General features: G+C 50.3%; 1 protein-coding gene across 1 annotated transcript; it reads right to left on the bottom strand.

The window, feature by feature from the left end:
• Positions 1–2,767: 2,767 nt before the first annotated feature.
• nkpd1 (NTPase, KAP family P-loop domain containing 1) lies at positions 2,768–11,811 on the bottom strand. Its single transcript, XM_051918828.1, has 5 exons — positions 11,713–11,811; positions 10,097–10,159; positions 9,789–9,908; positions 5,095–6,782; positions 2,768–3,175 (listed from the first exon to the last, which is right to left on the bottom strand). Exons 2-5 carry the CDS (start codon positions 10,107–10,109, stop codon positions 2,912–2,914), a joined length of 2,085 nt encoding a protein of 694 aa, XP_051774788.1. The 5' UTR covers positions 10,110–10,159; positions 11,713–11,811; the 3' UTR covers positions 2,768–2,911.
• Positions 11,812–23,978: the final 12,167 nt, after the last annotated feature.

Below are 23,978 nucleotides of genomic sequence, written 5' to 3'. Positions count from 1 at the left end.
TGTTTCCCCTTCTAAATGGTATTGCCCAGGCAGTGGTGCCACCACTATGCCACCGCTTATAACTGGTATTGCCCAGGCTGTTTTGCCACCACCATGCTTCCCCTTCTAAATGGTATTGCCCAGGCAGTATGCAACCACCATATTTCCCTTTCTAACTGGTATTGCCCAGGCAGTGGTGCCACCATAATGCTTCCTCTTCTAAATTATATTGCCCAGGCAGTGGTGCCACCACCATGTTTTCCCTTCTAACTGGTATTGCCTACGCAGTGGTGCCACCATAATGCTTCCCCTTCTAACTGGTATTGCCCAGGCAGTGGTGCCACCACGTTTTCTCTTCTAACTGGTATTGCCCAGGCAGTGGTGCCACCACCATGTTTTCTCTTCTAACTGGTATTGCCCAGGCAGTGGTGCCACCACCATGTTTTCTCTTCTAACTGGTATTGCCCAGGCAGTGGTGCCACCACCATGTTTCCCTTTCTATCTGGTATTGCCCAGGCAGTGATGCCACCACCATGTTTCCCTTCTAACTGGTTTTGCCCAGGTGGTCTGCACTGCCTGGTTCCCTCCAGACATGACACTCAGAATTGAGGCCATGCAGTTCAGTGTTGGTTTAGCCAACCAGAGAGTCTTCTATCTCACAGTCCAGGAGACCCTCAGGTTCCACTTTTTCAAATTCCAAGTGTGGCCTGTCATCTGTCACCTGGCCACTCTGTCACCAAGCCCAGAGGAGTGAAGTGTTGCAGTGCTGGTTGTCCCTCTGGAAGTTTCTGCTTTCTCCTCTCAGGTCCTCTGGAGCTCAGCCTGAGTGACCGTTGGCTTCCTGGTTGTATCTCTCACCAGGGTCCTTCTCCACCGATTGTCGTGTTTTTCTTCCAAACTTCTTCCATTTAGGAGTTATGGAGGCCACTGAGCTCTTGAGGACCTTCAGTGCTGCAGACATTTTGTGTAGCCTTGCCCACCACTGTGTCTCAAAGCTCTACACACGATCCTTGGACCCCATCGCTTGGTTTGTGCTCACCTGTGGGACCTTCTATAGACAGGCATGTGCAGACAGGGGGCAGCAGAGCTGTGCTCATAAAACTGGGGCTCAGGAGTGGACATCTGGCCATAAACTGAACTGACCACAGGTGGACTCCGTAAATGGTGTAGAAACATCTCAACGGTGATCAATAGAACAGGATGCACCTGAAACAAATCTCAAGTGTCATTTCCGGGTCTCTAACAGAAGTCACTTTGCCCACTGAAGGGCTGGAGAACAAGACCAGGATGACCGTCTGCAGGAGACGGTGAAGCACAGCTGAAGTCCACCCTGCAGTAACACAAACAGAGTTGGTGATTTGATCAAAACTGATGACCCCATCCTCCTCCCCCCCCCCCCCCCCACTGCCCCATCATGGAGGTGTCTGAGGGGTCCTAACTTCATGACCACAAACCCATGACTGACGGAGGATAAGAGAATTCAGCAGCACGTGGCATGACCACCACAGACCCCCAATCACCACTTCATGGAGCCAGTCTGGGGTTAGCAGTAAGATGACCAAAGTCTGCAGTGGCACTGTGGTGAGTGAAGAAGAAGCTAGTGAGGGCACTGGACACGGGCACTGAGTCCTTGACTTCTGACCGACACACTTTTGGCCACCTTTCTTTTTTTATTGGTGTCTAAGGCTAACATCCCAGAGTGGCCATTCATGGTGACTGATATGAAGGGCACTATATTATGTAAATGTGCTCTTATTGTTTTTTCCATTGTGGCTCTCATGGTCAGGAGTGTAGGAGATGCCAGGAGGTGGCACTGTGATGCACCTAACAGACTAATTTCCAGGCGAATGAAGGATCCAGCTGAAGTGTAGCAGGCAGGTGGGCAGCAAGAGGTGCCCACCAGAGCTGTGCCCATATAACTGCAACTCGGGAGTGGATGTCTGGCCCTAAAGCTGAGTTGATGGCCAGTGTTTGGCACTCTGCATGAAGAGAGAATTGAGCTGCCCACCTGCTGGCCTAGAAGGTGACCAAGAGCATATAACGCCTTAAAGGGACAGCTGAGTGGTGACAAAGACAAGCAGAACAACGAGATGCAGAAGGGCAGATGCTAGTGACCCCAGCGCCACATCCCGTCACCTGCCCTTGTTCCTTATGAGTGTACAAAGGGTGCCAACCAGAGGGTCAGCGGGTGCACTTTGGGCGCTGCCCGTTATGCTAATGTGCTGCTCCCAGCTCAACTACCTCTCGTGTTTTATCCTTTGGACTCATTTGTGTTTTATTGCCCCAATGCCACTGTGTGCTCAAGTTCAGATGCCAGCCTCTGCCTGACTGAACAGAACAGTTGGCCGTCGCTGTCCATGGCGTCCATGTCTAGAAGATGTCTGTGCTGAACTGGTCGGCTCCTAGCTCACCATATCCCAGGTTGCCATCGTTGGTAGGACAGTCTGCACAGTTTTACATGCCATGTGTGCCCCCTGCTGGATGGTGTGGGCATCGGTGGGATCAGCTGGTTGGCACATCAGTCACATTGTCAGCTGGCCTTCTTACATGGTTCTAATGCTGGAGGAAGACCCCAAAGCCACCTATTAAATATACCCCTTAGGTCACAATGTTATGGGTGCCCAAATCCACACTAATGCCCACACATGCCAGATGCCCACCATGCCCTCCCCCTGCTATGATCACACATCCCTTGGTATTGTTAGGTCTTTACATTTATTCATTCTTTTAATGGACACTTTTATTCAAAGTGGCTTACAAGTGCAAGTGTACAAATTGCAGGGCACACCTTGGCATGTGCCCCTTATGAAGTCTAACAGACACGTCATCAGGATGTGGACAGTGGGCTGCACACTAAGCTGGGAGTCTTCAGGGCTCACCAGTGTCCCACCCTGAGACAGGCTGGCGTGGGCTCCTTGGATGTCATCCATCTTCAGATGTCCTTCAGGTTACCAATGGAGGACGCGGAGGCACACCGGGTGTCCTTAACTGAAGTGGCCGGCCACGTTGGCATCTCCATGGGTTTCCGTCTCAGGAAGCGAATGCTGAACTTGGTCCAGTCTCCCATGGGCATTTGCAGGGCACTTTTGATCTCCTCATTGCTGCTGTAGAAGAGCACCTGGCCGTCCATTTGGTTCTGTTTGATGGCCTCCTTGTATTTGTCTGCGTTGTCCTCAGCAAATCCAAGCTTATCGATCTGGAAAAGAAACGGAGACAAAAAGAACAACGTGAAGATACTTCTGGAAGACAAGCAGATGCAGAAAGGGCGATACTGGCATGGGGCTAAGGGTGAAAGTGAGGGCAAAGGGGAGGGGGCATGGAGCCCCTAATTAACCCTATGGACCCCTGAAAGCCTGAAAATGAAAACTTTTGAGGTGTCCCAGAAAATGAATGTAAAAAATACGGAATACAAAATGAAAATATATTTTATGTTTATAATATATATCTTATGTAATATACAGAATATAATATATAGAGTTATATATCATACACTATATTAAAATTACAATAACAGAAATCTCTGTGCCATACTGGGTTTGCAAGAAAATATTAAAGCCGAGTTCAGACTAAAAGAATGGGCAGGGCTATCTGCTTGAGTGGCAGCCGGCTGGGCGGAGTTATCTCCTTGATTGACACCAAGGTGGGCAGGGCTAGCTGCTTGAGAGGCAGCTGTCTGGGTGTAGCGAGAAGCTTGAGTGGCAGCGAGCTGGGCAGGGTTAAGTTCTTGAGTGGGTTTGATATTTAATATGTATAACATTGAGCACGGGAAAGACGCTATATAAGTACAATTTATTATTATTATTGTTATTATTAATATGTCTAATATATAGGGTGGGGCTAGCTCCATAAGTGGCACCACATTGGGCGGAGCTCGATCTTAGAGTGGCAGCAGTTTTCTTCTTCAATAACAGTAAACTGCGCAGACGTCACCCCTCCTGGGCACATCAGGATGAATCAAGGAGATAAACAAATTGGAGCCCCTCATGGGTGTTAGTGCCTGCCTGTAAGGGGCATCACAATGAAGAGGGTAACTGGGCAATGGCTGCTCCTGTGGTAATGACAGTGTTTAAGTTGGGGACAGTGTGAGGTGAGTTCCAGCTTGTTCTCAATTCATATTTGCTGTTCTGTTTTTCCCAGTGACAGTGACATTATCAGGCTCATAGGTGTGGTGGCGCTCTTTAATGTTGGTCACGATGAGCCATTGGCTGTGCCACCAAGAAGACTTCAATGTCCAGCATGCAGTGGGAGTGCGCAGGGGCTGATTGGAGGAGGTGCTGATTGGTGGGCACTGATCACCACAGGCTGCAGTGGCCTGTCACATACAGTGTCATACAGTGTCTGTGTGTGTGTCACAGAAAGTGACGGCTCAGTGTGACGGTGGTCCGAAGTACGAGGTGGGGTGGATTTTGTCTGCAGACTGCGTATCTTCATCTACGTAAGGTAGGCCTGGCCGAGGTGATCGTATTCCCCACAGCGTAAGATCTCAGTGCCCGGTCACCAATGCTGTAGTAACAGGACCCCCCAGTTAGTATGAGGGCTATTTTAATGGGGCTTGCTTTGAGTGGCGCTATATAAAATGGGAGCCTGTCAGTTGGCTTTATTTAAAAAGCACTTAGGCAGATCAGTAGACAGCCCCGTAATGGGGGAGATGACCAAAACCCCACACGAAGTCGAGGACCCCCTCAATGAGGGCACAGAATCAAAGCCGACTGCACAAACACTTGAGTCTCGATTACTCACCTGGATCGACCTGTCATCGATTTTCCTAGAACAGATATTGGGGAGTGCCGATTGGAGGGGGGACACTGAGAGTCACAGGTGACGTCTGGCCAGGTGTCACCTGACAGAGCCATTTGTTCACACTTTGTGACGACAATCGAGGGGTTAAATCAAGATGAGCTCTTTGTGGTTTTGTTTGTCCACCTAAAGGTGAGTTGGCACCATCAATGCCAGCTGGTCACCGTGACTGGCAGATGGACTGAGTGCCACACATTGTGGACCCCAACTCCACAGTTGCCATCTGTGCCCCCACGCCGCCTGCTCTCTTCACTCTTTTGTGGGTGGACCTTTGGGACCTCCAGTGTTGAGTGCGACCCACCAGTGAGTGCTCCTTACCTGACGGCAGATCTCCTCGACATCCATTTTTAAAAGCATCCCACACGGGAGCGGGACAAGCATCTTGGTGGCGTCTGCCAGTGCCCGGCTGCCAAGGCTCGTTGCCAGCTCAGCTTTCAGCGCCCGGTTGAGGTTCACTGTGTGTCTCAGAAGCTCCTTGGCCTGCTGGATGGTGAAGGGAAACTCCCGGCTCAGGAACTGTTCAAAGAGCTCCGGGTCACCGTCCAGCGCCAGCAGGCTGCCCACTCGGCCCTTCATCATGTGCAGCTCAAGTCGGGATTCCTGGAAGACGTCCCATAATTTCTTTTCGGGATTGTCGGTGTTGGCTCTCTGCTCGGCGTCCTCGACGCGCTGAAGGATCCAACTTAGTCGGCATGGCCAGTAGTTGGCAAGGAGAACCCATGAGACGAGGCTCTCGGCTGAGGGCAGCTGCTGGCACCGCCTCTCCATGATCCTTACGGAGACTCGGATGGAGTTGACAATTCTCCTCATGTGGAGGGTGTTGTCCGTCACGAACCTGTGCAGCCTGCCGCTGCCCGTGAGGAATCGCAGAGCCTCCGCCGTGAGATTTTTGCCTCTTTTCCGAAGAGCTGCGTCATCGCCCCTGCCAACTTGGATGTTTATCAGATGATAGGAGGAATCCGTGGAGATTTTGTCTGTCACGATGGATGCACTGGCTTCTTCCTCCTCCTCCTCATCCTCATCAAAGAGCTCCGATTGTCCTTCCAGGATATTTCGTAAAACCTGCAGCTTCGTGCCCCCTGGCATCTTGGGCACAGTGAACGGTAGGGTGACAATCCGGTCAAGAAACTCATAGCCATTATCTTCTTGAAAGCCAAAGCCTTCCACCATGTGGGCGATCACCCGGGGGTCCAGCGCCAAGATTGAAATGAAGGGGATGTGCTCCCCTGAAAGGAGGATGTGGATGGCGTCCAGGACTCCGGTGACCTTCGTGGGCGGACACCTGTCCAGGTCCGTGATCTCCAGCACGACGCGGATTCTTCGCTTCTCGTACACTTCCATGAAGTGGATGAAGTGCACCAGGGTGTCGATTTCCTTTTTGACGTCGCTCATGAAGCCCAGCTGCTCGCTCATCTGACTTTTGTCCATTTTCCGACGGATGGTGTAGTCCTGGCTCATCATGAGGTTCTTGCCCACCATCACCGTGAAGCGAATGACTCCGATGGCCGGCAGCCCTAGCGTGGCGATGACCAGGCCTTCGAATGTCGAGACTCCTTGGTCGCCCGTCTTGCCACTTGGCATGCCAGCCAGAAAGAACAGGGTCAGCAGTCCTGCGATCACCAGGATGAGCAGGATGGCGACGAGCCACAAGGGCAGGCACAGGAACATTTTGGGGGTCCAATCTCCAGTGGCCTTAGTCCACCTGGCGCTCGGCCTTGTGTCTTGGCAGGCTCGAAAGACGCTCAGCAGAAAACTCCCAAAGTGGTCCTGGAGGTCCTCACAGAGCCTCATCACAAGGCCGGCCCATAACTTATCGCTGCCCGCAAAATGCCAGGCGTTGAAGCGGATAAACACGAAGCGCACATCCTTCCTCTTCCTGTGTATCTCAGAGTAGTGTGGCCTGCAGAACAGCATGGTGGTGACGATGACAGCCAGCGAGGAGCAGAGGGTGGCTGGCCGGGCACCGTGCTTCTTCTTCAGCCTCTCGCTTTCTTTATTCATGTGGCCTGAAAGAAACACAAGAGAAGGACACAGCGTGAGCAGCAGGGGGCGATGAGTGGCCGGCACGGTCACTTTTAATTATCTGGAACGTTTTCCCCAATTTTCTGCTTGTTGAAATTTACTGTGATTATTTTATTTTTATTATTTTTAACTTTTTAAAATTTATTATTTTTAATATTAACTTTTGCTTGCAACTACTCCACCATTTTGTTTATCCTACCCACCGCCATTTTGTTTGCTATGGCCGTTCTGTGCCTAGCGACGCATTGCTGTTGCCGTCATGTGACACCAGCACTTTGTGAGCTCATCACCCGGTGAGGGGGTTCATGGTGGTGTGACGCGCCTCGCGGCCACCAATCAGATTCTTTGTTGTAAGTCGATACTCCGTGGAGTTAAAGCAGATAGTCACGTGTGTGAGTGTTCAGCATCCAATAAAAAGAAAGGAAAGAAACACAATGAAAAAACGAGAGAAAATCCTAAAAAAAAACGGGAGAAGCAAATGTCAATACGGAAAAGAAGAATTAAAATCAAAGAAAAGTCACAGACGAGCATCGTGTGACAAACGAGTGTGGCCATCTGGAGTTAGCCAATCAGCTTCTGACTTGGGGGATATTCAGAGTGTCACGTCAGCTTAAGTACTGTCACGACGTGTGATGTGGCCCCTGCTGTCACAGCACAGCAACAGGTGACAACAAAATGGCATCATGGGAATGTTGGCACCTAATTATAAACGAAAAAGACTAAAAAACAAAACCGTGAATCTAATTCTTTATCATTCCACACGTCCATAATTTGTTACGCCATGTTTGGAAGGGGCGGGTGGTGGGCAGGGCTTCAGCTACCTGTGACTCTACTCTGGATAAGTGGGCGGGGAAAAAGGCTGGACGGACAGACGGACATCTATCTATCTATCTATCTATCTATCTATCTATCTATCTATCTATCTATCTATCTATCTATCTATCTATCTATCTATCTCTAGTAGTGGAGTTGTCCCTTTTACTTATTTGGCTGACACTTTTATCCAAAGTGACTTACAAGGTTCGAGATTCTTTTGTTTCCTTTTCTGTTGGTTATTCCAGTTGTGCCACATTCTGGTGACGTCACCTCCTCGGGGTCTCACAGCATCAGTCATTTGCAGAATTTGAGCAGATGGCCTTTAGGTTTGACGTCCAAGGTGTCCGCCACTTCACCACTGTGACATCAGTAACCTTTGTGACCAAACGTTAGCCCAGAATCATAAGAAGTAACTGGTGGCTCATCAGAGAGTGGCAAGTGATCTTAGACACAATGTCAGCTTTTAAATATTGAAAATGTGCATCTTCAGGCAAAGACAAAATGGTGACACGGTAAACGTAACATTAATGACAAATCTCTTGTCACTCAGAACATAATCAGGAAATAACGTCACCACTGTTCAACTCGCAAGCAACGCCCTTTCGGTGGCGTGACCCAATAATATAACAGAAATAACGTACAGGGAAATTTCGGTGATGGTGGCAAGATTGGCACTCCAGACCCCATAAAAAATCTGCCACTGTTCCAGTGTGGTGCTGAGGTGTCACCCGTTGTACGGCTGCATTTGGGTGGCTCGTCATGTGGTGGGTGCAGCAACACGTTATCACTGCCTGCTACCTGACCTGTGTCTCTGATTGAAAGTTATGAAGATTAGGAGAAAAATCAATTGAGATCATAATTATTATAATTAAGAGCCCCCCCCCCAAACACTCCCCTCATGGCCGTGTGGTCTCTCCGCGTTGTCTTTGCTTCACACATCAAGTTCTGCAGCTTTGGATTGCGTTTGATCTCCCACCGTCTCGTAAACGGCCTGCCCTGCTTCGCTCTCGCTTTCTGCTCTGTCAGTTGAGCCACTCGCTCAGAGCACTGGGCCTTCACTCTCTCAACTCCCAGCCCCGCAGTCGCCTGCAGGATCTTTTCCACATTTTTGTTTTTTATAACACACCTTGAGTTTTGCCCCAGATGTGTGGACGTGTGCAGTAAGAACAGCAGAACTGGAAAAAAAGTGCAAGAAGAGGAGCAGCTGCAGTGGGGCTTCAAATTTTAGAAGGGAACAGAAAAACAGAGCAACTGTCCGAAAACAAGTGAGGGTCAAAAGGAGGAAGAGGAAGAGGAAGAGCGGACGGTCGAGCAACAAATGCAAATTAAAAAACAACGTCGGAATAACCAAAGCCGGAGCCACCTGACTGCCTGAGAAACTCTCTTATCCATTATACGAAAAGCGCTGTGGCGACCCCTAATGGGAGCAGCGAGTGAAGAAGAAGAAGAAGATGAAGAAGAAGAAGTAAGAAAAGCAGAAAGACTCCTGCGATGGTTTAGGGTACCACAAGGGCCAGACCCGTAGAACGAGCTGACAATAAAACACGAAAATGTAAACACGAGTGAGGCCCGTACTGGTCATGTGAGCGGCTGCTGGTGTGGCGATGGCACACACTCACTTCAGGGCTCCATTATGAAGTTGGCATTTATGTCCAGTCCGGGGCAGGAAGGGGCGGGACTTCCAGTTGGATGACATGTGATGTCAGTAGTCTTGTGGGGGGAGGTAAAAGAGCAGGCCGTGTTGCTGATGGCGCCCTCTCATGCTGGTGGGTGGTATTGCCCTTTTTATCATAGCCTTCCAATTGCCCCCACTTGTGCACCTGTCTGACATGATATTGCTGTATTGGCATCTCCGCACTGCCAGCCACCACAGTATCGAAATCTCATGAATTTAAAATGGTGGCACAATGACGTCACAGCAATAGTGCCAAAAACTAGCGAGAGAGCAATGAAGCAAAAACTGCCTGGCAGCTGATCACGGCCGAGCATTCCTGACTGGATTGGGGTCTTAATGACCGCTGCTCTGGTGTCCCCAACAATAACTGGGTTCCACACTTGTACTCGGTAGTTAAAATATAAAATACGAGAGCAACAGACGCAACTCACAAACTCCAGAAAAGCACAAAACAACATAAAGAACACCAAAGAACCAAGCGGGCACCCCGCAGACTCACTCTCCAGGTGTTTGAGGATCACAGCGATGCGACTTCGGCACGATGAGTAGAGGCCCACAGTGGCCGGGGCCACCACCTTGGTAAGGGCCATAGACAGGCCATAGGCGTAGACGTCATCATCTGTGGGAGGAGAAGAGGACAATGTGAGGACTTGGTGAGATGGCATCTCACTTCTGTGCCAGTCAGCTGTTGCCATCATTGTCATAACAGGACAGTGAAGTGACCGCCAGGGGAGTCCATCTCCATAGATGAGGTCAGTCTGCCTCCTGGGTGATGTGACAATATGAGTGTGTTGTGCTGCTGCTTACCTGCGTGGGGCATCCTGACTGGCAGGTTTGGTCACAGCTCAGATGTGAGGGGCACTTCTTCACCTAAGAAACAAAAGAAGAGAAAAGTTTGAGAAGAATGGGCCATTCGGTCCACCATTCGGTCCCAGTCATGTGTGGCGGCACTGAGCCCTCTTGATGGGCACAGCTGGCAGTCCAGTGAGCCTTCAGGGTTGTGGACAATCAGTTCTCTTTGTCCCAAGACTATCGTGGTCACAAATGTAAAGGCCAGGGGGCGGGGCTTCATCCTCAGAGTGACCCCCAGGGGGTGCTCTAAAGGTGATTGAGCAGCCAGCGAAAGAATTCAGATGGGCACTGTGGAGAGCTGGAGCTGAGAAGAGTGGAAAGGCGCTATAAAGGCAAATGAGTGGCAAGGTGGGGGCACTGTAAAGGTGAATGAGGATGAGTGATAGTCACAGAGAGACATTGGGTGATGGTCAGGAGACAAGGTGCTATAAAACTGGATGGGCATTGTGGACAGCTGGACACGAATGGTGAGAAAATGAGCATTGGGTGCTATTAAGATGGGCAAACTACAAAGGCTGAGGTGAAATGAGGTGCCATGAAGGTGAATGAGCCTCATGATGGAAGGTGTGGAAAGTTTTAACTGGCAAGGCGCTATAAAGTCATGGAAAGTCTGAGAGACAGGAGGCGCTCAAAAGATAAGCAAGATACAAAGACAGTGGTCCGGGGGGAGATAAATGATTCAAGGGAGACTTGTCAGTCAAGGACAGTCACTGAGCCACCACATTGGGCAGGTGACAAAGTGCATTGTGGACAGTCGGAGATGAAGAGTGGGGCTAAGACAGCTAGAGAGGGGGGCGCGATAAAGGTGACCACATTTAATACACAAAAGGAGCAGAAGAGAAAGTTCAGGAGTGATGGGGGGGGAGTCTCTGCAAATGAATGACTTTGGGGCAAAAGAAAAGGCGCAATAAAAGGAAATGAGCATTCTGGACAATTGGAGTTGTGTGTGGCACTATAAAGGTGAGCAGAAACAGACCAAGCTAGGGTTAGGTGAACCAGAGGGGGGCGCAATAGAGAAGACAAATGAGCTTCAGGCAGAGCTGAAAGGCGCTATATAGGCAAACATACAGACCAGACCAAAGAGGTCCACAGAGGCAGAGGTCAGGCGTGGAGGGAGATTCGTAGTGAGAGGCGCTATAAACGTCGTCACCCACCCTTCACATGAAGATGGAGCTGAAAAACACTTAGGTGAGAAGGGCGCTATAAAAGTGAGTGACAATCATTGTGACACATTGTATAAAAAGGTGAATGAGCATTGTGGACAGGGGGGCTTAAAGAGACCAAACTGGGGTTAAGAGAATTAGAGGGGGGCGACATAGGGGGCCAATTCAAGATGATCACAGTGACGGGGTCTCATTGACACAGAAGAGAATTCAGAGGTAAGGCGCTATAAAGGGGGTCTCAGGGACCGGTGAATGAGCTCAGCAGGCAGAGGTGGAGAATCTGAATGTGAGGGCGCAATAAAGGAGACTGAGCCTCCTCTGGGTGGTCTCCTCTCTCGCTCGTCAGTTGTAACTCTGAATGAAGAAGAGCACTCACGCACACAAGCCCCCCACCCCCCAGTCACTTACCTGCACAGGTAACTTTGGGGACTCACGTTTTTCATATTCCAGGGTGACGAGTGACGAGAGTAAGAAGTGCGGAGTGTGTCTGCTGTTGCCACCGCTGATCTTCGCCCTTTGGCCCTTTGGCAGGATGGGTGTGGCAGCGGCAGTGGCAGTGGTGCCAGCGCCGGCTTTGAGTCTGCGGCTCCCGTGACACGTCAGCTCTTGGAGGCTCAGGGACTTATTATTGATTTCAGGATTGTCACATCAGGTGGACCATGCAGACCTGCTGACCGTCATGTCTCCTCTTGACCTGACATTTTTCTATTGCCTTTCACTGCTTTAAACCCACTGATGGCATGACTGGTGATGCGCTCCAGCTCGCCAGTGACCCCTAATGGTACATGACAGATTGTCACTCTGTCCAGGGCTTTGCTGGCCAGGACCCTAAAACTGGCACTCAATAAAATGAATGGGTGAAATGTGGGTGAATGTCCTTTGAGACGGTGCCCACTGCAGTTACATGTGAGTGTGACCACTGGATGGCAAATGGGCAGGACATGTAAATCACTCATCACCATCTCCACTCATGATTCCCATGCTTTGAGGTGGCACTGCCCTATGTGCCCACTATCAGATGGATGCCCATTTTTCAAATGCCCCTTCCCTGTCACAGCAGGTGGCACATGCTCTTAACCCTTGAGACAAGGAGAGATCCTGGGCTCCTGCAGTGGTCAGCTGATTGTACACAAGGTGGCGCTGCTGCCCGCTGCAGGGCTGAGACCACTGAGTTTAGTTTAACTTCTATGACAGTCACAGTGCTGCGCCCTCTGGTGGCAACCTAAGGTCACAAACAAGGCCTGTGTGTTCATAGAGAGCCTTCACAGTAATGCAGTAGCAGAATATAAACCTGAACCAAAGGCTTGAGTTCAACGCTGCCACCGACAGGCAGAGAGAGGTCAGTGCAGCCGCCTGGTGAGGATACGAAGCTGAGCGACTGGCAGCCACCTGATGATTAGATTCGGTCGATTGGTATCATTTAGTGTTGTTGTCTTATTTTCTGATCTGATTGGCATCAAGGTGGGCACTGTGAATGTTGAGTATGTCCTTGCCATCTTTGTCGGGCTCCAGTGGTGGTGTTCAATGTGAAAGGTGCTATATAAGCTTACTTTTTATTTAAAATAAATGATTGGCGAAGCCTGAAACGAAGGGTCATCCTCTCCACAGTTGACACATTTGCCTCTGCATGGTGGGCACATATCATTGTGGCCTCCTCCACTTGACCAGACTAGTGACATTCCAGACATCCTCCTCCGTAAGGTGGCCAAGCACATTACTTCATTCCATTTTATATGGCGCCTTTCACCTCCACTGTATCCTGCACAATAACTCCAGTGCCCATTCTGGGCTGCAGTCAAGAAGAGCACAAGACGAAGGACACACTGTTCCCCACTTTGGAGTGACCTGGACATGGATCTTCCCAGATTTGCTTGTGTTCAGTGAAGTCATGAACTGACTCTAGGGGGCGCCGCAATTCTCAGCATTCAGAAGTGCTGCCAGGCAGAAAGCCCCTGCCGGTGGTCTCACTGTCAGGCCATGCCCTTTTTCGTGTCTTAGTCCTAGGTGGGTCCCTACGCATCATCCAGAATTTGCCCTCATGCCCTGCCACTACATTCCCATACAGATTACATGTGTCTTCATGCCAGCTGCTCCTTGGCACCCCTGGATGCCTCATTATTGATATGATACCACCTGCCAATAGCATGTTCATGTGAGCTTGTGGTCTTCACTGAGGGTCCTCAAGCACAGCCCAGTCTGACTTGGCACCCTGGCACTGCTCGCCTAGTAGGGCCTGAATGAAATGCACGCCACACACTGTGGCTGCCCTGCCACTCGAGGGTTCCCTCGCCACCTTGCCTAGCAAATGTCATTTGTCACAGCTGCCTGACTGAGCAGCTCCGCCACACATGTGACAGCTTTGTTAAAACGTAGCAATATTGATATTTAATGCTTTATTAAGATTGAGCGGGCAGCGCCTATCAGGGCACGCGTGCCCCCGAGGAGACTCTGCATTGCCATTACAAGGCTGATGAAAAGTCGTTCATAAAAATTACGGCGGAGTCTTAACACGGCCGTCGAGCTTCTCCTTAAGCAAAGGCAACGCGTCTTTACTGCTGGAATTTATAGAGCGTTTCATATTGATCTGCAAAAGCAATTACCTTCTGTGCGGAAAATTACCTGAATGGAGAAATGAATCAGTGCCGTTATCCAGCCTGTAATTAAATATTATTGGAAGTCGACAAGACCTCCGGCTGACAGCTTGGGATGCAATACCCCCCCCCCCCCCGCCCACTGGGCCTCGTTTAATATGGCGCCTTTCTAATGGCTGGCGAGGAGCGGCTGGTGGGGGCTTCACTTCACTTATAATACCTGGCGGGTGAGCTGTGCTTCATATAGTGCCTTTCACAGAGGGGCTTTACTTATTAAATAAGGCTACAAAAGATTAGGACACAGTGAGGGGCTGGGGGGGGGACAACCGGGACAAAATAAGGCATGCGGTGGTGCAGACCACAGCAACACCCTGGCACTGATCTTTGAAACACAAATTACAACTGAGGAGCCAAATGCGGAGGTCCCAGGGGGCTTCTGCACTCCCCCTCAAAGCCTGGAAATCAAAAATGTGGGGAGTCCTTGAAGAAAATAAAAAATAAAAACATGTTGTAGCATAATAAAAGTATTCAGTGCCCGCAACAGACAGGCTGGGAGGGGCTAGATGTTTAAAAGACAGCATGCTGGGCGGGGCTAGATGTTTGAGTGGCAGGAGAATAGGTGGGCCCGGTCTTTCAATGACATAAGAGTGGGTGGGCTTTGCATCTGGATCTTTGCATGACAGTTGATGGGGTAGCTCTAAATGCTTGAGTGCCAGCAGGCTGGGTGGGGCGAGAAATATTGAGTGACAAGGCTGGGTGGGACTAAAGATTTGATTGGCATCAAGCAGTTTGTGATAAAATGTTTAGATGGCTGGAGGGTTAGCAGGGCAATGTATGTGAACGGTAATGGGGGGCTGAGTGATGCCAGATCTTTGAGTGGCATCAAGCTGAGTGGGATTTCTATGTTTGGCAATTAATGGGGTGGCACTAGATGTTTGAGTGGCAGCTGGCTGGGTGGTGCTAGATGAGTGAGTGGCAGATGGGTGGGTGGGGCTAGAAGTTTGAATAGACACTAGAGTTTAGAGCCGTATCTTTTAGTGACAGGAAATGGGTGGAGCTGATCTTTGAGTAACAAAAGGAAGGATGGGACTAAAGGTTTGATTGGCAGCCGGCTGGGCGGGGTCACATGTTTGAATGGCGGCATCTCAGTGGCAAGGAAGGAGAGCCCACCATCTAAATCAGGAAAGCTTGTTGAAAAAGCAGACAAACAAATCAGAACCCCAAAGAAGGCGTTAATGTCACCGGCATGGGGCGTCTTCTCAGTGATGATGACGAGGATGATGGTGGCTGCTGACGGCTTTCCTGTAACCTGCAAAAGTGTAAAAGTGGAAATCATTGCTTTGTCTTTCATTTGAGTCGCCATGTTGTTCGCGTCTTCTCTAACGCTGACGTTGTTAAGTAAGAGAAGGTTAAGGGGGGGGGCAACAACATACCAACAACATACCACATTGGTATGCAGATCATGGGGGGAGGCTTTACAGATGCTGACCCTCACACTCGACACCCTGCATACCCCCCAAGTCTGACAACGGAAGCAGGTCTGCCAAGGGTGCCCCCCCCCCCCCACCAAAATGGTCGAGAAGCACTGGCTTGGTGGTCTCCACAGCGGCTGTTAATTCAGCCCTGAGATCCCGGTGGACTTTGCTCTGATCGTCGCTGTCTTCTTCTTTTTTTGTGATTTTGGGTATTTTTTCTTCATCTTTTCTCAGGACCCCCAGGACCAGCTCTTCTTGTCATATTCTTCCTGATTTATTTTTTCGTTTCTGTTTTCTTCGCTCCCCATCCTCATTGCCATGCAGCCCCCATGTCTTCTTTTTATCAGATGGCCGTCACCGCTGCCTGCTTTTTGCTCGACTCTTCCTTTTGTAATTCCGTTTTCGGAGTTTGTCTGCTCGGCTTTGTCCGTCTGCGGTTTTCATCTCGCCGATGTCTCCGTATGCGGGAGTTAACCCTTCATTTCTTTCTTTGCGCCTCCAAGAACAGCACAGGACCCCCCAAATTAAACGCACCTCAGGGGCTCAGAGGGCCTATGAGTACACAAAAATGGCCTCCAAGGGAGAGGATGAGCGTAAACCTTGTGGTCTGAAGGAGAAAACTAAACAACACTCCTTAATTTAAACGAGAATTCATCAACTAAACCAACAGGAGCCGAAAAAGAAAAGCGACAAAGGCAAACTGAAGGGGACGAAACCCACCAGCAGTAATGGGCAACAAAGGCAGAGCAAAAGTCCAACAAGAAAATCGTCCAACCGCAGGGCGGTGCCACAGCAGTGATGTCATGCTGGCCCCGCCTCTTGAGGGTACCACCCACAAAACACAGTACTGTCGACAGGAGATGCTGAATAACATTAAAGAAGACACTGAGAATGAAAATGACGTAACACAAAATATGATCAGAGAATAACAAAGTAGACAACCCGGGGAACAAACCCTGGATGGCACACAACACGCCTCCTCAGTGTGACATTTGGAGGCCTTTTTGAACTTTAAACTCTTTATTTTTCCTCAACGTTTGGGCCCAAGCAGGCCTCATGCCCGTCTTTTGTGTTTGGGGCCAGGCTGCCCGAGGTGAGGCCTATTCAGGCCGGTCCACTCTTTTGTGTTTGTTGTTTTTTTTTTGGAGTCTGGCACCCATTTTTTAGTTTAGTGCAAAGTGGGACACTGGGCCAGTATTGGGACCCCACAAAAACCAGTGTACCACCCAAGACTGGGCAGCCAGTTATTCTTAATGAAGTCTCTTTAACTGGGCGCTGCTTAAAATAATCAAATTAAAAAACTGCTTTGTAACTTTTGTTATTTACTTGTGGCCTCAATTCATCCAATTTTCATATTCAATAAATAAATAAATAAATAAATGATGGATGCTGTGATGGACTGGGCACACACTCACATTTGTGCCCAAGCTCATCATGCCACTCAAGACTGTGCAGAATGACACTATATAAAGCCCAAGCTTGTGTGACTGTGCCCAAAATAGGAAATAAAATGGCACAGGGTGCCATCTCAGGACATTATGCCAGGTGCTGCCAGTGCAGGCTTTTTTCCCATGTAATGACATACTAATGATTTTAAATGTATAAAGTAGCAAAAAAATCGTGTCGATGTAATAATCAATCAATCAATCGATCCTAGAAGACAGATGAGTGGAAACAAACCAAAGACAACCAACTCAGAAGATGAGAATCCCAACTTCTATTTCAATGATTCATTCTCTGCGGTGGGTTGGCACCCTGCCCGGGATTGGTTCCTGCCTTGTGCCCTGTGTTGGCTGGGATTGGCTCCAGCAGACCCCCGTGACCCTGTGTTCGGATTCAGCGGGTTGGAAAATGGATGGATGGATTGATGGATGATTCATTCTATGGTAATGGAGCTATAAATGGAGGTCAGGGCCACCAGGCTGTCACCATAAGGCTAAATGACAAGAGGTCTTGGAGTTTTTGTGGCACTTTATGTGGACTTAAACCCCCTCAGTGTCCCTGCTTTGCATCTTGGTGCCCGTTATGGATGCCCTCTGTACTTGGGCAGTGCTCATGTGAGACCACGCCTTCCAAAACATCCCTTTATAGTTTATTACATGTGACCACGCCCCTCTACCATATGTGACCACGCCCCTGATGATGCACAGCATCATGTTGCCTATCACCACGCCCTTGAAAAAGCTCCCAGTTACCATGTCACCTTTGGCCACACCCCAGACCACGCCCCCACAATCACGGTAACTACCACCATGCCGTATATTAACACTCCCCTGACCGCACCCGACATTCCTGCCCTTGACAACACCCCGATACTGTGCTGCCAGCCACCACACCCTTTGTAAAAGCTCCAAAACCAAGTCTCATGTGGCCATGCCCACCAGAATGCTTGTTGACCACAATCAGTTGATTTTTGGTTGACCTGTCCTGATGCCAATATGTGGTCAGGGGTGTCAGAGCTCGGACCTCCCAGGCTGTGCTTCTCCACCCCACCTGCCAGCCATTTTGATGCGCTCTGCCCCTCTCTGTGCCTCATCGCTCTGCTTGTCAGGTCCACTGAGTGCCCACCCTGCAGTCAGTTGAATCTCCTCGTTTGGCCTCAAGTGACCCTGACACTGCGCCTCACTAGCTCTACAGCGCCCCCTGCAGGCCATATGAGTGAAGCAGCCACCAATCACAGGGACACGCAGTCTGATTACCTGAAACAAGCAACGGAAATGGCAGACGGAGACAACCTCATCCATGAATGAGAAGTGCGGGGAAGAAAAATGGAGGTCTCTGGAGCCATCCATCAATCCGCAGGCAGAACACCGACTTCTAGTAAATCTTTTGTTAAAGAAAAATCATTTAATCTTGCAGATGTGCGCCGCCTGATTTATGAATCCAACAATGGCTGGTAATTGAGAGCAGTAAAGAAGCTCTCCATCTTATTAGGAGGCTGAAGGGTAAGACTGATTACAGGCGACCCGCAATTAAAAAGGGCATCGCTCATCTCCACGTGGGCCACGTGGGCACTGTCATCGCAATTGATGTGTCGGCTTTGCCATTCAGATGTGCGCCGACAGTCGATGGATCGATGGAAACTCATCGAGGTGCTCGAGTGTACCACAGCGCCTCCTACTGGACATCCAGTCATCAGTTACAGTAAAACTGAGCAGAGGATCCAGGATGACCACCAAAGTACAGCACTGCCACTCCTCAGCTGATGCCCAGCGAGGTCTTGGCTCTTATACTTGGCTGGAGCTTGTGTGGAATCTTCATTATTTTCTTGCATTGGTTTGCATTGTGCTTGATGTTGAAAAGGCGCTATATACCTCATTTTTGGATAGACTTAAACAATCACATGTTCACACTTACTGATGGATGGAGTGACCAACAATGAGTGACCAGTGCTGCTCAAAGAGTCCATCTGTGTTCTGTGGAGAGCCTTTCACAAGGACTGGGATCAAGGAGGGCAGCCAGAAGCCACGCCCCCCGTTAGTACCTTTAGCCACACCCCATCACTATGCCAGTATATCCCCAGCCACGCCCTAAATTACTGCTCCAATACTTGTCGCATGTGACCACACCCTTGACCACGCCCATATCACCTCATATTAACTGCGTCCCAGCTACTGTGTTGCAGCATGTCCATGATGCCAAGTCTCATATGGCCATGCCCATCATAATGCCCATAGTTACTGTGTCACCTGGGAATGTGTCCCTGACCACTCCCACAACTACTGCGTCACCTGCAGCCCCCCGGGACGTGTCCTAGCTACTGTGTCACCAGTAGCCATATCCTTAGCCACTCCTTCAAACTAACTGAGACACCAGTGGCCATGCCCTTGACCGTGCCCCCAACAGCTCTGTCACCTCTGATCACTCCCCAAGTTATTATGTTACCTGTGACCACACCCTTGAACCTGCTCCGTTACTGTGTCACATATACCCATGCCTTTGATCATTTCTTCAATTAATATGTCACCTGTGGCCAAGTCCTTCACCACATCCCCCCAAACCATGTTGCAAATGACGATGCCCTCAGAAACACCCTCAGTTACTGTGTCACTTATGAACATGTCCCTGACGGTGCCCTCAGTTAAGGCATCACCTATGGCCACATCCTTGAAAGTGTCCTAGCTACTGTGTCACCAGTGGCCATGCCTTTAGCCACTCCCTCAGTTGCTGCATCACCTATGGCCACGCCCCTGACCAGGCCCTCAGTTATGTGTCACCAATGGCCATGTCCTTGACCACGCCCCCAAAAACTCATTCAGTTGCAGTGTCGCTGTGGCCACGCCTTTGGCCACGCCCCTCGGCTCTCTGCCCTAATTCTCAGGCTATAAGTGCAGCCTCCTCACGGTCTCAGTGTCTTTGTCCCTTGTGGTTTTGACCTTTGCTTGGTCCTTTGCTTTTTCCGAGTACCTCATCACCTTTTTGGTTCTTTTGGTTTTGGCTTGCTGACCCCCCTTGTTAAATTTTCCAATTTGATTTTCCTCCACAGCAGTCAGCACTTCAGCCTCACCAAGAAGCCCCTGCTGTCCATCACCTTCCTGGGCTCACCCTTCCTGCTTCAATCGCTTCCATGATGAACACTGAGGGTCCCCCAGTGTGGTGAAGGTCTGTGTTACTGTCCCTGTGTCAAATCTGTGGCCACACTGCATAATAGCAACTGGAACCTTCTGAGTTAGAAGTGGCCCTCTAGTGGCGAAGTTGTGAAATTGTAAAGTAGCGGGGTCAGTCATTGGCTCTGTCACCATCATGGACGGCCTTTGTGACAATGAGCAGGTCACCTGAGGAGCTGGTGAGTGTCAAATCTGTAATGGGTCTTGTTCTGATGAACATTATGGAAAGGCGCTATATAAAATCATAGAGTAGGAAGTTTTATTTTTGCTCCCAGTGTCTTCCAGGGGGCTCATACCGTAAGGACGTGTTAACAAAAGGCGCTATATAAAATCTCTGAGTCCATTGTTCAGAATGTTGAACTATGGAGACCCCTGCAGTCCACCTGCTTATAAAGCACCCTGGGATGGCATGGAGAAATGAAAGGCGTGCCAGGCTGGAGTCCCCAGGGAGGCTGACCATTCTGTTGCCGACCTTCACAGATGATTTGGGCAGAACTGCTTCTCCCCTGAGCCCCCCTTCGTACGGCTCGTCCAACTTTCCCCACATCTTCCTCTCATCGTGGGGGTCTCCGTAATGTACTGTGAGTTGGCATCAGTTGTTGGGTAAGGCTGTTAATGACAGGCAGCGTTGGTGTCTGATCAGGTGCCATGTGGTGTGGCAGGATGTGAAAGGCGCTATATCACATAATGTGGGGTGTTTGACTTTAACTATCCTTCCTATCAAGTCCCTTAGTTGTACCCCCTTGGCCCTGACATTGCTTAGCAATTGTTGTGTGGAGGGTTGAGGGTCCAAGGTAGAAGATTTGCTTGGGGTCCCTTGAAGACCAGAGTGGCCCTGTGTGATGGTAAGGCGCTATATAAAATGAGTCATCGGAGCAGACTGAGGACGGCAGTTCTGAAACTCTGTTGCATATCGAGGGACACTGGCCGGGCGTACTGGCGCCTCCAAGTGGCACAGCATGCTACTTTATGTTATGTCCTTTTTTGGCACCCCCTAAAGCTGGCCACACTGAGAGCCTGTAGAGGTGACGAGCAGCCCACCTACACTGCAGCACACGGACATTAGGGGTGAGCCCAAGCAGCTCTTGGGTAATGCGTTTGTGTCCCTTGATCTTTGGTGACTTCGTGTGCTGCAGCACCCCTACTGGAGGTGACACAAGTGTTTCCTGGTGGGCTGGTGGTTCAGCTACTCAAAGAGTTTGGGATTTCCCAAAGCAAAAATGGAACACGAAAGGCAGGGATGATTAAAGGGCGAACCAAAAGCCACGGGCACCTGCTGCCCTTTCACGTTCCTGGCTAAGGTGGGCTTCAAGGGGATTCTGATTCTGCCAACAGCTCCAAAGCCATTTTTGTTCCAGGGTACACTGGTCTGCCTACCAGCCTGGTTACTGGGAGGCCATCTGGCCAATGGCACCCTCTGGTGGTAACAACAACCCCAGAACAATTTGGGGTCTGCTGTTCATTGTACTGCTCCTCAGATGACAAGCTGCCCCCCCAGTGTCAGAAAGCCAGTGCAGATGACTTGATATAATGCCTTTCACATCATGCCACCTCACTTGGTCCATTCCTTGTTTCTAAGTGTCTTGAACCCGTGTCTTCCTCTATCTGTCTCTCTGCACCAACTCTCCTTTTTCCAGATCTTTGCCAACTGTTAACGCCCCCTTTGAGTTCTGCCCAGATGAAACATGTCGCGGTGCCCAAGTGGCTGGATGCCGACAGCTCACATGACCTGCTCAGAGTCAGTGGTGTGGATGGCACCTGCAGTCTTTCCCTAGTAGGGGACATTGGATTGCCCAGCCTTCCCTGCTGGCAGTGCCTGCTGCCAACCAGACTGGACTCCCACTGCGGCTCGTCCCTCCTGGCTGCTTGTCAGATGCCCACCTGTGTGCCAGTCACCTAATTAATTAAACTGGTGGGGTTCTAAAATTAGGACGTGGAGAGGGAGGGTGATGAAGCGCCATAAATCATGCGGGCGTCGACGAGGCCTCGCCAGGCTGACACGGGGCTCCTGCTGCTGCTGGAGCGGAAACGATTCCGATTGTGCCAGCCGCCTCTGGATTCAGTAATGAAATGAAGGCAGTCTCCGCCGGCGAGGCGCTTTGTGACAGGCCGGGCATGGTGGGGGGTGGCAGGATTTCATTAATTACCGCTTCGCCAGTCACTCATGACGCATGGCCAGTGTCTGCATACAAATCACTCAAAGCCGCCACTCATGTGGGCCCTGCTGCTCCATTCCGCTTGATGTGGAAAATGAAGCCTGAGGGAGGTGGGCACGCCAGCCCCTCCACCCCTCCCCCCTCTCAGCATCTTGGCATCGTGCTGATCTGGCTGTCCGCACAGTTCACAGTCAGAGTGAGGTGTGGGCACTGAAACTGAGGTGGAGTGTGCGCCAGCCACTCAGCCCCCTTTGAGATATTCTGACTGGTTGAGAAGTGGTGGCCCGCTGTGCCATCTGTCAGGGCAACCTCTCTGCCAGTCACTTGTCCCACTGACATGGCAGCTGCTTGGTCTTTGGTGTAACAGGGCCTGTTTCAGGACTGGCAGCTCACTCTTTTTTTGTAATTTGCACTGCCACTGCACTTCCCTCGCCCTCCAGCAGGTCACTTTTTAAACTGGCATCTGCCCGGTGACCTGACTGGCCAGGGTACTTCAGAACAAACCCTGCATGCCCTTCTCTTAGTCTCCAGCAGGTGTCACCAGGTGTTTTTCAATGTTTACTTGCATGGATTCTGTAGGAGTCACTGGGGTGGTGTGTGGGATGTGAAAGGCGCTATAAAGAATAAACACCGATTCTCACGCAGAAGGCTGCACAGCATATTATGGGATTTCTGACTGACCACTCGACAGCCATGTCACAGCGTGTCACTTCTTAAACTGAGATGTGCACTCGAGTGACTGGAATTTTGGAGCCTGGCACTCTTCTCTGTCCAGCATGCACTTCCCTCTGCCCCCAGCAGGTGTCGCCAAGTGTAGGACTCACTGCTTCTCCCACTGTAATGATGCCTATGAAGTGAAAGGCGCTATATAAAAGAAGCAAAGATCCTCAGAGCACCTAAGATTATTTTCCAGTGACCATCCTTAGCTAAGTGGTCCGTGTGGATGACCCTGTTGCTTTTTAATGGTGGCACCACAGGCCAGACTGGCACTCCACTCCACTCCACTAAAGTCCTTATGCAGGTCCCTTGTCCCCCAGCAGGTGTCCTCGAGTGGTGACTCTTTAGTCACATCTTAGACTGGGGTCTGCACTGTGATGTGACTGACTGGGGACTTGCAGATTGGCGCTGTGGTCCAACGAGAGGCTGGACTCCTGTTTTCTGTCCTGCATGCGCTGCTCTTAGTCTCCTGCAGGTGTCACCACATGCGCTTCGGGGTTTACTTGAATGGATACTGGGATGATGGTGTGACGTGGAAGGCGCTTTATAAAATGCACACCAGTGCTTGTTCAGAGAGCTTTACTGTATATAATGCACTTTCTGAATGACCACCCAACTTCCATCACTTTACCTTAATTAGTGACGTAGCCCCTCGTGTCCCAACTTCTTAAATTGGGATTTGCACTCCAGTGACGCGACTGACTGGGTTTTTGAAGACGTGGCTCCTGCTCTCTGTCCTCATGCGCTTCCCAAAGTCTCCAGCAGGTGTCCCCAAGTGCAAGAAGGCAAATTCACTGCGCTGACCTTTGGTGGTCCCCGCACCTCAGCCACTGGCCTTTTAAAAAGGTATCAGTGGGGATCATCTAGTGAGCCCACAGGGCACACTGGCACTCCATTGCGTTCCTTTCTGTCCTGACGGCACTTCCCTGAGTCTCCAGCAGGTGTCGCTCCAGGGCAGGTTTCACCTTTTCACTGGCCACTCATTGGTGGTCTCAGGTTTTGCACCTCCGCCGCGTCTCCTGAAACGACCGGACCGCCTGCAGCACGTGGCACTTCACGGCCGCCTCATTATCAGCCACTCCGTCGGCCCTTATTAACGAACAATTCATCAAAAGGAGGCGCGCGTCT

This window comes from Erpetoichthys calabaricus, chromosome 1, assembly GCF_900747795.2.
Source record: "Erpetoichthys calabaricus chromosome 1, fErpCal1.3, whole genome shotgun sequence".
Taxonomy (NCBI): domain Eukaryota; kingdom Metazoa; phylum Chordata; class Cladistia; order Polypteriformes; family Polypteridae; genus Erpetoichthys; species Erpetoichthys calabaricus.
This window is presented reverse-complemented; position numbering and strand designations above follow the sequence as displayed.